At 37.0% G+C, this 14,786-nt stretch overlaps 1 protein-coding gene across 2 annotated transcripts in view; it reads right to left on the minus strand.

The window, feature by feature from the left end:
* Positions 1–14,786, minus strand: part of KCNQ1 (potassium voltage-gated channel subfamily Q member 1) — a 332,947-nt gene that overhangs the window by 226,514 nt on the left and 91,647 nt on the right. Inside the window, exons 8-13 of one of the 2 annotated variants that reach the window (XM_059849029.1) lie at positions 14,531–14,626; positions 12,188–12,310; positions 11,007–11,148; positions 9,667–9,693; positions 7,241–7,306; positions 4,300–4,420 (exon numbers count right to left, since the gene is read on the minus strand). In XM_059849029.1, coding sequence (XP_059705012.1) covers positions 4,300–4,420; positions 7,241–7,306; positions 9,667–9,693; positions 11,007–11,148; positions 12,188–12,310; positions 14,531–14,626 — 575 coding nt within the window. The remainder of the gene's footprint in view (positions 1–4,299; positions 4,421–7,240; positions 7,307–9,666; positions 9,694–11,006; positions 11,149–12,187; positions 12,311–14,530; positions 14,627–14,786) is intronic. The other variant, XM_059849030.1, reaches the window with a different exon arrangement.

Below are 14,786 nucleotides of genomic sequence, written 5' to 3' on the forward strand. Positions count from 1 at the left end.
ATACTGTAAATAACTGTCTCTTTTACAGAGGACACAGTCAGTCAAACTTAGCCAAGTCTGCCATGGATGTCAGATGCAGAACACAGGAAGAGTTTTGTGTGCTGGGATCCCCCCACTCCATATCATACAAACACAGAACAGGCACCAGCTCAAAGGGCTCTCAGGTGAGGCACAGGATGGCTGAATATATAGATCCAGATGCAACAGCCCCTGCTAATGTCACATTTGTCTCAGCACAACAATAATAATGCCATTCCATACCAAAGGGAATAACTGAGGGAAACAGTCTTCCCCTTTTACTATTAAATCAGCAGATTGTAAGCAGAATTCCTAAGGGAGCTTGATGACACACTGAAACATGCTGAATGAAAAAGGATGCTGCCCAGCATCCATCAAGCACTGAAGCCTTTCCTGTTGCAAGTCAAGGAAATGACTGGAAAAATGGCATGTGACAGTAACCAGTGATGACTGAATATTAAGCTCTGGTCTTAACTCAAGGATGTTCTTACATAGCTGCTATCACTGCTCTTCTTCTAATGTGCCCTGTCACTAATGATAAAACGGACCCCATGGAAGTCATGGTTTAAATGTTGCTAACAGCATTTCAAAGAGAATTCTTGTGACAGCAGAAGTCAGCTCTTCCATCTGGCCTATTTGAGAGTGAAACTGAAATATTTGCTCAGACTTCAGAAGGTCATTTTGGTATAGAAGAAGATAAAAGCAGGAATCTTTTACAATATGACCTAGCAAATCAAAGCAAATAGGGATTCCACTCACTGATAATCCCAAAGAAAAGAGAGAGTTATAGGACAAATACAGCATTGCTTGTTCTAGGCAATGTGGTTGCATCTCTTGCCAACAACCTACATACTGGTAATTAAAATATAGAACACTTCATAAAAATATAAAAGAAAAGAGAAAGAAAACATTATTTCCAACAAAAGCCAATGGTAACTGCAGCACCATGGACACTGCACTCAGTGTTTACCAGTACACTTTATCTCAAATATTTCAAAGTGATCAAAAGCATCCATTTCAATCATTCAGAAACATCCATCTGTTATCATGTCCTCTCAGTCTGGAAATTATTAAAAAGTCCCAAATCTGTTTGCTTAATGGTTACATCTTTTACACTGTTTAACAAGGAGGGGTTTATTTTTAAAATGTCATGACAGAATGCTTTCAGGATGGAAATACACTTAATAACAAAAATGAAGTGCTTTTTGTTTTTAATGTAAAGCTTTCCTTTGAGTGTAAGCCCAGTGTATAAAATCTAAGATCACATCAGTATATCTCTGCAGGAAGAAAATTATTCTATATGCAAACAGACAAGCCCAATGCTTAACTAATTAAATGCATTTTCATCGCCCTGTACCTGAAACATCTGGGGAAGAGTCATTAAAACATCAGGAATTATTGTTATTTTGACACAGACAATAACAGAATCACAATATGCCATGTTAGCTAACTGGATCCACACTAATGCTGGAATTAAACAATTACACAAACACAGGGCAAGAGCCTCTGGGTAACTGAGGCTCAGCTACAAGTAGCATCGATTTTCCACTGCTTTAAAATGCAACTAAAACAAAAATGCCAACACAGTGAAACAGAGCAGGAGACAATCTGGGAACACACTGGGAGAAATAAACCAGTGAGAAGTCCAGAGAAGAGGGCTGGTATTGCTGCAGTTCCCCTTTCTATTTCACTTTCACAACACAACAGACCACAGCAAGCATTAAGCTGAAGGACCAAGTTCTATCACAAACAACACCCTGTGTACTGCATTTTTTTAAACTGTTACTGATCATTTTATAGGTTGTCCTGTTTGAACATCAGGCCTCAATGTCTTTTAATTATTATTTTTGTTTCCTCAAAGGGGTACTGATAGAGTAGTCTTTCTTAATGAAAGATTTTACATCAGCAATTCCACAGAAGTAGGGCTACATTAAATACAACATTTATTTCAAAACGGGTTTAAAATAGAGTTAGACATATGTCCTGCCAAAAAAATCCCCACACCTGCATTTTTATTATTGGACACAGAACCAGTCCTATTAAACTCAGTGAAAATATGCATCTACATTTACTAAAAGAGAACAATTTTTGCATAAACAAGCAGGGCTCTGAAATTTAATTTAAAGGGAAGCCTTAAGCCCTTTATCCCAAAGGTTGAAAGTCAGCATTTACTTTCCAGGACTAGTGAAAGAAAAGAACTCAGCCTCATTGGTTTTTAAACCACAAGGATGCCAAGTGTTTGGTTTTCAGTACCACAGCATGTGCCCCACTCTTCTGACAAACCTGTGCTTCCTGTCAAAAGGAAATATTTTTCATACTGTTTCATGAATCCCAAATCCACACATCCTCAGGTCATTGGAATGCTTCCAATTCTGAAAATGTCTTTGTGTTTCTGCTTCTCTGATATAGTATGTACTGCTTTTAAGACCTGAAACTAGACATATTCACACTTCATTTGACCTGTCTATACTGTAGCTAGTACCATAATTTTGTTGAGTACTTGGGTTTGCATTAAAAAACACTGAATTTGCACTAACTTTTTGACTACCCCTCATATCTAGTGCTGATCTGACACTGTTTGATGCCTTTCAATTAACTGTGTACAAAGTACATGCACTTTCAAGCAAACAGGTCTGAGGATGTACATTTGGGCACCCATGTTTCAAAGAGACACATTTAAATTAATTTTTTATTAGTTTAAGTTAATGCTTTATCCAGTTTTACATTTCATCCAATTCATTCAATTTTGAATCGAAACCAAAAGTCTTAAAAGAACCAATGAATCCTATTTTCTTCCACTCTAGCAGAGACTCAATTCAAATGTGTGGGGGACACATTTTGTACTGTCCCATCATTCGTGCCTTAGAGCAATCCCGGGAAATTTCAACAAAGGTTACAAACAACAATTAAGGGAGTAAAAGAGAACTATATAAGTTATTAAAAGTTGATAGTGTTCATTTGGTGAGGTTCTTCATTTGAAACACACAACCTATTCAGCTACTACCCAAATTGGACTTAAAGATGATAGAGTGCCTTGTGAAAGGTTTCAATAAGAAATAGCTACATAATTCCCAGACTCAGAAAGGATAATGGAAACTCCTAGCACACAAGTTTATTTAAAAAAAAAAATAAATAAAGTGGTTTTGTTGCTCCATTGTTCTTGTCTAAGGCTTGATGAAATTTATTACTTCCTCCTCCTGCTTGTACTAAGAAATCTTCCAGAATACAAGTCTCTTAAATCCCCTGCCTACAAACAGATGTACACTTGGGTGAATCAGATGAAACCTTTGCTTGGGGACAGGGAAGAGTCTGCCCAAACATTTTCTTTTTCTTTAATAAATGCCCTTCCAAAATGGCTCAAAAAAGTATTCTTTTAATATTTAGTATTCCGCTAATTATAGTGTATAGGAAGAGGGCCTGGAAGTTGGCAGCAGGCATTTCTGCATGCTTTGTACCTCAGAAATACAAGTATGCCAAGAATTTTCTTCTGTGGTTTCACTGCAGAAATCCTCAGATTTCTAGAGTGGAAAAAATTACTTCATTCCTCTGCTAGAGGATATACTGCCACACATCTACTGTGGCAAACAATTAACATTTTTCAGCCTTTTGAATTACACAATCTCAGAAGATTTAGTTTTAAAGGCATTTAAAGAAAAATCTGCTGCAACTCTTTTTTTTTTTTTTAAGAATAATCTGAGAACCTGAAATACCATTTTAGCATAAAAGACAAGTGGAAAATCTTCTTCCAGAAGGGAAAATACCAAATCCCCCCCAACACACACCCTACAGGCCTATTTCAGATTTTTTTTTTTTTTAATACAAGAAAGCAATAATAAAGATCAAGTAGAGCTTTTCTTCCAATAGAACATAATTTGACCATTCGAGCAAGTGCTGCTGAAATGGAGAGACTTGTATTACATATAAGTAGTACTTAAATTTTGCACTTTACAGCTATTCCACTGGAAAATGGTGGAGGGAGTAAGATAACCTTCACCAAGCAAGTACTCCCACACATTGTCTCCACACAAAAATCTTGAGGCTATCAGCCACCAGCTGCCCAGAGACATTAGCAAAATCCTAAAGCCTTGTCTCACAGCCAAGTGAACTTGTCTTTAGGTCAGCATGAAGATTTACTGGCACTCAGAGCAGGATACACCAACGTCAAGGTGAAAAGCGTTTGACGCAAACACCTGAGATATTTGAGCCCTACCAGCCCCTCCCACCTGAAGTGCCTTCTCTTGTCTAAGTCAACCAATGCACAGTTCAAGAGGCTGGACTTACTGTGAGATGTGAGTTATTGGGGTCAGCAGGGTCTCACCCTCCAGGTCAAGCTCATCGGCAAAGCTGCTGGTCCTGATGAAGGGTCCTGTGCTCACGTCTAGAAACGCTGGGCTCTTTTTTACTGTGGGAAAAACGAGCAGATAACAGTTCAAGCAATAGCATTTGTCTGCAGCTCACCTGGACCTCTGAAATACATTTTAAAAGAATACTGAAAACAAAAGTTGCTACCAAAATTGCACGTACCGCAGAGTCCGCAAAAAGCAAAATTTTAACCCTTCTTCTGCCCATAGTATTTGAACTTCTGGTGAAGATTAAAATTAATTTTTTTTTTTTTTAAATTGTGTTTATAGTCCTGATACACTAGACTATTCAGTATCTATATGACAGAGGCCTTCATGCATTATTAGGAGACAATTTGCTGGTTCCCTCTCACACTAAGGCACGAGGCAAACTCAACTTTGGGCTCAGAATCAGGACAGATAGCAAGATCACCAGCTCATCAAGGTTCTTACTGGAAGGTTGATTCACAAAGCTTCAGATATTGAAAGTTTTACTGGCAGTTTTACTTGCAGATCATTACTTCCACGGATCCAAGAAATCAGGGAGAGTGTTACAGTTTTCATTTTTAAACTCAGGCTCTGAAATTCTATCAGATACTAAGAGCACAATGAGCTTTTTCCAACATGGCCCTAACATTTGTTAGAGAAGCCACAGCATTTGCATATAAATAAGACTACTGGTGTAATTTACATGACTGTAAAAATGAATTTACAGAAAATAAAACTTGGTAACATTCCATAAAAATCATAGGTAATTGTGACAAGTCCACAGAAACCTTTGTCAGTCCAACTGGCTGGAATATTCAATAAAACAATTATAATGTAGTAATTTATGAAAACTCTACTGAATTAAATAAAATATTTTATAATATAACAGTAAATAATGCCCTGCCAAAAAGCCACACAAAACCTAAAGGAATACAACAGAAAGAGATAATTTAAATGTAGCTGATACTTCCTGAGAATAGAAGTAGGAATTTTAGAAAACAATTATTTTCTTTTAATGCAACCATTTTACTCAGGTAATTGGGTATTTTCATATGGCAGAAATGGATTTGAATTAAAAAAAAACCTCCAAAAAATAAAATTTTAAAAACTGAGGAGAAAGTATTATTTCATCTTTAAGCACATGGCTGTCCAAACTACAAAAGGAAAGTCTCTGTACTCCAAAAGTCGTAATAGGAAAGGATGCCCTCTGAAATCACAGTTTAAAATAAATAAATAAATAAATAAGACAACTGCTAGGAGATACATCTATTACAAGCAAGAGCCACTTGCAGCACTTCAAAATTAAGATTTGGTAGCAAGTTTTAGGAAGCACTAATTTCTATTTTTGCTTTCAATATCATATTAATATTATAGTATCATACTATTTAATCACTTTGCTTTAGACATCATTCAAAAACATGGCTGTGAAACCAGCAAAACAATTCCAGATAGAGATGTGCAGTGAAATGTATTTCAAACTGACTTCTTCAGGCTTTCACCAAATCAATTTTAACTGTTTTAGTTTCTACATGACATAAATGAAATTTTCCCAGTTTCTAGCAAATAAGGACTCACAAATGTTTTTGTTTTCCTGATGGCAAGTGATAAAAACTGCTGAACCTAAAGCCATGTAAAGGGTTTGCTGGACACTCAAACTGTGCTCATGAGAGACACAGCACATTCCACACCCAGGGGGATCTGCAAGAACAGCAATTCTTGGGTCAGTCACAGCTACTGCTTTCCAGTTTTGTGGGAAGGGAAAGGATTGGCACAATGAAAAAAGAATCAGAAGTATGGGGATTTTTTTAAGGAATTTTGAATGAGTTAGAGATGGGATTTCTGAGTTTTTAGATGATGTGGTTTATTTTTCTTACTTTCTGCATATGTAGGAAGGGTGAGTTTGGCTCACATCTTTACTGTATGGTTCAGAAGCTTACAAGATTCCTAGTTATGAGACTTTTAAAGGATTTACTGACTAATAAAAAACTGCTAATAAGGATATTTATGTTTTTGACCTAATCATTAAATATTTAGTCTTATGGACTTATGTTACAGTGTAAGTTTTTTTTTAGTTAACCTACAGTACTGCATTCTAAACTCCTTGTTTACTTTTGTATCTATTTTTATTTCTTCTATATTCTAAACTCTAAACCTTCCTCTTCTTAACGTGTTTCTGCTTTAAACTATTAATTCACATTCTCGCTTCTAGTACCTAAGCTTGGAAGCCTTTTCTAATGTCCCAAATCAAATCCTGTCTTTAATTCTAAGCTTTGAAAATTCCCTGCATTTCAAATTCCAACACAGAAGTCAAAACTGGGCCACAGCTTATTTGGAATCACACAAGGAATTCCTGAGTGATCACAAAGCGAGCAGGAGATGATCAGTATGAGACAAACATGGTATCCCCTTTCCCCTGTTTTAAAAATTTCTGAGATCATCATAACAAAGAAAAAAACATGGCCTTAATGAGAGTTTCTCTGCCTCAAAGTGCCTTGAAACAGGGCTCAAGCAGAACACCAGAGAGCACATTTTTTAACCTAAAAAATAAATTCATAGCCATTAGACTTTGGAAAAGTCTTTCTTAGAAAGCATTGTTAAAAACATGATTTTAAAAGGCACAGTTTCTACATATGAAGGCTAAAGAGAAAAAAAAAGATGAAGCTTTAGACACTAGTTTTCAATGGATAATAATGGGTGAATTTAAACATTTGCAATTTACAACCTGAACAACCTCCAGACTCAAAACTCTACTGAAACATCTCTTTCCAGAAATCACTCTGTAATTTTTTGTGCCACAGCAGACAGCTCCAGACAGAGCATTGCAAAGATTTAGGATTTAGTAATTTACAAAAGTGATGAAACATGATGGAACAATGAAATATTATGAGCATTACCTGGAGAGGAAGGAGCGCTGGAAGACTGCTGGTCTGTGGAAAAGGATGGCCAGGAGCGCTGACAATCTGAGTCAGAGTGAAGATGCACATGAAACAGAGATAGGAGAGGAGAAAAGAAAAAAAAAACAAAAGAAAAAAAAAATAGAAGCTCCAGACAGACAGCTAAGGAGATGCAGACATACCTAAAATTTAGTATGTTCTACCTGACAAAAAATTAAAAATACTGCAGCAAACAGTGTATGAAACTGTACAAGAGTGCATTACACATTGGAAGAATGTTCAGTAGCCATTGTGGAAGGGTCTTTTCCAAGCCCATTTTTCATGGCAGTGTCAACTGCTGCAAGATATTCCTCTCTACAGGCCCTCTCTGTTTGCCCCTTTCCTCCAGACTTCAGGGTTTCCCAAGTCTTTTCCTTCCTAAGTGTCCAGGCTCCCAAGGTCAGACCCCTCTCGCTCTGGTTCACACTGTTCACAGAGCAGCTCTCTCCTGGTCAGCTTTCAGTGCTGCCAGGTGGATGGGCAGTTGGCACACCAACATCTGAGGCTTCTAAGCACATCCTGTAAAAAGTTTTTGAAGCTGCACACTTCAACCATGTAAACCAAGAGCCTGCCTCAAGCTGAATTTCTTGGGGAAATGTTTTAGGCCAGCAAGAGGAGCCAGTGATGAGAAGGCAAAACAGCAAAACACAGTCTTTACATTAAGTTTAGTACTTTTGAGTAGCACTATGCTATTAATAACTATTTCATGAAGAACTGCCTGTGAATTCACACACTTGGACAGGCTGATACTTTTCAGGAGCGGTGCCTTACTTTTAAGCAATGAGAAAAACTCTTAAAATAAAAAATGCAGTGGAGTAAAAAAAAACCAGAATAAAAGCCCCTCATTTTGAAAGTGTTCTCTCAGTGCTACACACAGCTCCTGGTTCCAGCCAGGAGAGGGTTAATTTTTGCAGTAGCCAGGATGGGCCATGGATCTTTTGGTTTTTGCTGTACTGATGATGCCAGGAGAAAAAAAGGAGGGAGAAAAAGCTGGAAATCTCTGATTGCACAAAGATACTGGCAGGGAAGCCAGATGAGGGATCCAGGAGTGTGAAGACTGAAGTAGAAGCGGGCAGCCCAAAAATTTACTGAATGTGAGAAAGCAGCATATGGATATGTTACTAGAGGCTTTCTGAAGGCCAAATTAAAACTGAATGAGTATCCTTTATCCTTTTACTTTCTAGTTTCTTCCTTCTAAACTTTTGACTTGGCAGCTCCAATTTTCTGTGTAGGTAATCTTTTTCACAGAAAGTAAAATAACACTCTCTCCACTTTGAGCTGCTGTGAGAACAGTGTTAGACAGCCTCTCCAGTCCACTGAGCTCTGGCTGCCTGGCTGGGACACAGAAACTGAACCTGTGATGGCTGGGAAAGCTACTCTGATATTTCCCCAAGAGGAAGGAATTTCTTGTTCACATAAAACAGGCAGTTTGTTTGGTGGCTCTTGCTGCCCTCCTGATCTTGTTCCACCATGTCTGTCCCCACCAGAGATGCACCTCGTGGAATGGTGGAAACTGGGAACATCAAGGATTGATTGGGAGAGTCCAGGAGATTCAGTTCGGTTTTGCTGTTTTAACACCTTAATTGCACCTGTGTCCCATGTGGGTTCAGGGGTGAAACTGAACTTTGCCATTTCAGTCAATTTAATTCAAGGCTGAGCATCCTTGCACTTGATGGAAACCTCTGCTGTCTGCAGTGGATTCAGAGCAGAAAACTTACAGGTGGCTCATAGCACTCCCACTAAATCACAGAGGTCTTTTGCCCAGACCTAGCCCTAATGCTACTGTCTTTGGGGAGCACTCAATTGCTAAGAAAGTGCCTAAGCAAGCACATTAGAAACATCATAAGACTACATGGCTGCTTAAGTGATCACAGAATCCAGACAAACAGTAAAATAAATTATTTAATTTATGGGTCCCCATCTGTTCACAAATATCTACATTTTTACAGGAACAGATGCATGTACTTCAGAATGCACAACACTGGGGGGTCAAATCTGAAAGTTTTTTCCCATCCTAATTCAGTTATTTAGAAATTAATTAATTCACATCATATGCTCAGATAACTACTGGATGAATTATATTCTATTTATTAGAAAATTATATTCTTCTATTGGTTATATACACATGAGCAATTTTTATCAAGTATAAAAAAACCACTAGATGTCATCTACTTATACAAATGAGTGCTCACTTTTCTCTTTGTAATGAGACTGGGTGCAGTTGTGATTACAAGTGTGAGAATGCACATTTTCTGTCTGTCTAGATCTCCTTGGCTGCAAAAGATTTCTTAGAAATTATATGGCACTAGACACACATGAAAAGCACTGCAAACATTACACTGTCATAAGCTGGCATGCCATAAATATAATTACTTTCCTCAACTTACCAAGTAATTTTAACATTCCTGTTTGTCCTGTATACTTGTAACAGTTTATAGAGGAGAACACAGGTAAAAAAGAAAAAAGATAAGTGTCAGAAGAAATGAGAGAAAATCCTTTTACAGAAAGCTACAGAGCTGACTTTTGAAATAGCAGTTGTAGGCTGCCATCAAATTGTATTGTCCTTAATCAGCTCAGAAATTTAGTGGTAAAAGGTGGGACTTTACAACTCTTAAGCATTGTTCTGTAATTTGATTGTTTTGAAGAAAGGTGTCTGTACTCAAATTTTGAGACACTCAGTACTTCTCCACCTTTTAGCAGCTATGTTATTTCTACCACCAGATGCAACTTACAACCATTCCTTAGCAGAGGCCAAGAAAGAGTGGAAAAGCATGGATGATGCAGAACAACGCAACACAAGCACACCAAAAAAGTACAAGGAAGGCAAGACTTTCTGCTTGAACTAAAATATGCCCAGTGCCAGCCCACGCTGCTGACTTTATTTAAAGCCCACTTAAATTTATTAATGTCAGCCAAATTTTTGAGGAGAAAAAACATAAGTACTTAAGGTATCTATAATCAATAAAACACACCTTAAAATTAAACCTGCTCTTGCTGCCAAAATTTGAGCAATACATTAAAAACTTCCAATAAAAGTACATTTGTAAAAATGCCACATTGTAAATTCAGAGTTATTCTGGAAGTTCAGTACAGCAAAAGCAAATATAAATAAGCTATTAATCAGAAGGTGATTATCAATGTCCTGTCTTCTTTTTCCTCATACTGTACCATTTTGTACAGTGCCATTTAATACAGATGGATCCACATTTATCTTAAGTACTTCTGCTTTCAAAACTTGATTCACAGCCTACTGCACAGAGCAGATGGCATGAGCACATGATGATTTCATGTAGCAGACTATGTTTGGTGCAGCCAAGGCACACCAATCCTTTTTGGTTCAGGTACAAGCACAATAGTAACACATCCTGGGTAAATTTCACATGGAAAAGCTGACAGCTAGTCCCTGTAATTTCAATCAATTGCAGAATTGGGGAATGTATGCACCAGCCTAAGAGTCCGCCTGCTGGAAGAGCCTAACTAGGTCTTCCAGCAGGCAGAAATGAGAAATTATTTTGTTTGTCTGCAGTGAAGCACGCTCATTAAAGCAATGGTTAAATCTCACCCAGACAAGCCAGCAACCAAAGGCAAAAAAAGCAAAGTATTCTCACTTTAGAGTGATAAGAGCTTGTTCTTTCCTTCTTTACTACAGACACTAAAAAGGACCCGTATGCAAATCTAATCATGAAACTCATCACAGTTACTGACATTTTATAATGGAGCTTCTTACCAGAATTTTCAAATGGTTCAAAACTGAAATCAGTTCTCCTGTCCTCAGCCACGTGGTCATAAGTGATGTGTGGTATAGCCAACATCCTGTCTGGAGAAGAAGGCCCATTGTCCTTGTCTAACTTAAATTTCTTCTTTTTAACCTAAAAAAACACCACATAAATTAAATTACTCAAACCAAGTCACACAGAGTTGTGTCTTCAGTGATGCCTTCAATAACAACACTGTCCCCAGTGAGCTATAACCAATTAAAAGAGTGCCTGAATTACATTTTCATGATCCTGCACTGTGTTTCTCATTATGTTGCCCCCTCATCCCGCCAAAACTGGTTAATCATTAGATTTCTGCACATTGTCATTTCCAAATCCCTTGTCTGCAGTTAAAAAAGAAAATCTGCTAGTTATGCAGCTGCTTATATAAATCAAACTATTCTAGAATATCTTTATCATTTTATGGATGCAATAAATCACACCTTCAGCACAAAGCCAATGGATATATTGCTACTGAACTCAGATGAACCTTGGAGATACAAGAGGAGGTTTTTGCACAACATCCTCTCCTCATCCTCTCATTAGCCTGAGACTGCTGTGCAATACTCTTACAATGCAGAGGATGGTGTACTACATTATCTAAAGAGTCTGACAAAGGGGTTTTGTTGCTGTATTTAAACCAAAAAAATTCTGAACTTACGGAATCTGTTGATATGACAATATTACTGTATGTAGGCACAAGAAGTCTTTACCATGAAAGCTTAGAAAATCACAAAATCAATAGTTGAGAAAAATGGAAGCTTTGTTGGGTTTTGTTTGTTTGTTTTAATCAATTAAAAGTTGCTATTTTGGAAATTTGATGAAAGTGATTTTCTTTTTTATTTTTTACCTTTCCTTACAGTTTTCAAAAAAAACAATGGTAAGTAACTAGCTGATGTGCCTGAGTTAAGTCATTATTACTCTTTTCCAAATCCATTAAAAAAATCAAGCTTAGGGAAATTCAGCAAATTGGCTTCTAATTTATAATGTTTGTCTACTCAAACTGTCAAAACTGAAACGTAAATCAATCAAAATTTGAAACCAAGTAATGATCTGTAAAACAAGCAGAACTAATAATCTCTAGAGAGTAAAAAACCTCAATCTAATTTAAAATCTTCAGATTACTATAATGTGAAACACTACTTATTGATACCATCACCGATTTCTTTGGTTTTGGACTGGGTGACAGCAAATGATAATTCCTGGCAGGTTTTCGAATGTATATTTTCCATGTAGAAGAGTCTGGGTTTTCTGCAGCGTAGCATCTCCATGCAGTCTGGAACAAATGTTTTAAGCAACAGAATAATTAATCAATCAGATCAGTGGCTCACTGTACAACACAGTAACTTCCAAGTAGCATGTCAGTCATTCTTTAATGATATTCTTGAATTTGCCCTCTGGAAACAAACCCAGCATGGTTTAGAACTCTTATTTAGTAAATAGAAACCACATAGTTAGAACTGGGAAACCACACAGAAAGATGAGTCTTTTCAAGTGCAACTTTTATTCTCAGTAGCAACAAACAAATAGTGAGAGAGAGCTCTAGACCAGACTCAAAGAAGGGTCCAAATTTTATGTTCTGCCCCAATTTCCTACCAGACTTCAGGCATTTTGCCTATTGCATCCTATGTTACAGACCCCTACTCAGAAAAATAAAAAATTGTTTTTTCATGCCTCACAAAAATATGACCAGAAAAAAAAAAAAAAAAAAAAAAAGGAATTGTGATGTGGTCAGTAGAGCTATATTCATATGAATAAATGCAGCTGTGGGCACAACAGAATAGTACCAGTGGTTAACCAAGAGCCAAAAGCCAAAACCCAAAGCCAGCCCTCCCTCTTGCCAACCATAATGATTAAAGTCCCATCTTCTAAGCCAAAAGAGAGGAAAAGCAGAGCTAGGAAATAAGACCAACAAAAAAATACTACTGCATTCTCTCTTAACTTTGTAAATAACGGAATTGATTAATAATGACTCTCCAAATTAAAAAGGCAGACCCTCACTCACTACATGAAGAAAGGACACACTTACACACAAACAATCTAAAGCAGGGAAGGCCAGAAAACCCTAGATGAAAGAAACAAAGCAAGGCAGAATGAGAGCACTAAAGAAACAGCAGTTGGAAAGTAAAGGACTTGTATCACCATATAAATCCCTCCATGATTAAGAGAAGAGTGGAAGAAACAAATGACCTCTAGAAGAAACCAAGAAGGAATACAAGGAAAGAAAATTACTCATCTGGGCTGTTCTCTTGTCCTGTACCTATTTTGTAAACATCTTGGTTTAAGAACAATCTTTTATGAGTCATTTGTAGAGCACTTACTGAATTGGGCATTAAGAAGTCTACTAGTAAATCATAATTACAACTATTAAGAACAGGTACTCTGGAACTCATTGTCTATCCTTTACTCCTCCTTAACGTTTCTGATGGAGCCAATTCTGGACATGCAGTCTCAGGCTTCCCAATAATTTGGTCTTCATTTCCCAAAAGAATCAGTGAGACCATTAAAAAAAATCCATTCTTTACAAAACCATACCACATATGAGTCTCAAGATTTTTAGCTAATCTCTGGCTATAACCAGGGCCTTTTTCACGTTAACTCTGGGACTGTTTCATTTCAAGCATAAACTTTACAGTTAGCTACTGTTTCCATAAAGATCCTAACCTGGAAACCCACATTCACTCATGAAGCTAGAGAAATAAGTCATATGAGAATGAAAAAATGATATGGTGTATATCGAGTTTCCTTTCAATTTTGATCTCTGTGCTTCTAAAGCTATGTGCAGGTACTGAATAGAGGGAGGAAAAGCTGGAAAAACCTAGAATGAAACCATGTTAATACTTCTCCAGGGTGCCAGCTCCAATGAAGGATAAAATCTCTTCTACCATAATGATACTGAACTGCAATTGCATTTATAACAGGGAATCAGTATTTTCCTGCCTGTCAGTTATTCTACATGAAAATACCGATTTTAAAGAATCCCAGCGGTTTCCAGCCACCAATTCTAGAGCTGAAAAGTCCAAACAGCATTTTCCTGCTTAAGATTCTGACATATTTCTCCTAAATTTGCAATTTTTAAGAATTTAGTTGTACCAACTGAAGCATATTTGACGTTTGTCTTCACAAGCAGCAACGTATCTTTTAAAAGCACAATTCTACATAAAAATTCCTTTGTTTTTTCATCACTATAAGCATAACATTTCACAACACTTTTCCAGGTAAATTGTTTAATAATCATAGGATAACTTTCAGTTTTGATTTTAACCAGCTGAATTAAACAGTTTACAATGATTTGGGAGTGCACTTTTATGCTTATTAGTTTACATTCAAGACTGGGTTTCCAAAACTTGCATCTGTAACTTCTGTACAGTTTTCTCATGGAATCAGGGAGGGAAAAATTGCAAACAGCTTGTGGGGGGGAGGAAAAAAAACTACAACAAAAAATCTACTATAAATGGAAAGAAATGACAGTATGCAATATGCAAGAACTCAGTACCTGTATGAGTGAGGCAGCAGCTGGAATCTGACGGTTGAAATGCTTCTGTCTTTGTTTCTGTTGTACCTTTAGGGCAAAGCCTGAACCAAGAATTCCCTGTGGAAAGAAAAAAAAAAAACAACACACTTTTTTTTTTTTTTCCTTATTTTTTGGTAAGAGTGAAGGGAAAGAGCCCCACATAAAATTGCCAAATTATGTTGTGTTAATAAACTTCTATTCAGCATCATAAAACCCAACTAATTATTTTGAGGAAATG

This window comes from Haemorhous mexicanus, chromosome 6 (genome assembly GCF_027477595.1).
Source record: "Haemorhous mexicanus isolate bHaeMex1 chromosome 6, bHaeMex1.pri, whole genome shotgun sequence".
NCBI classification, from domain to species: Eukaryota; Metazoa; Chordata; class Aves; order Passeriformes; family Fringillidae; genus Haemorhous; species Haemorhous mexicanus.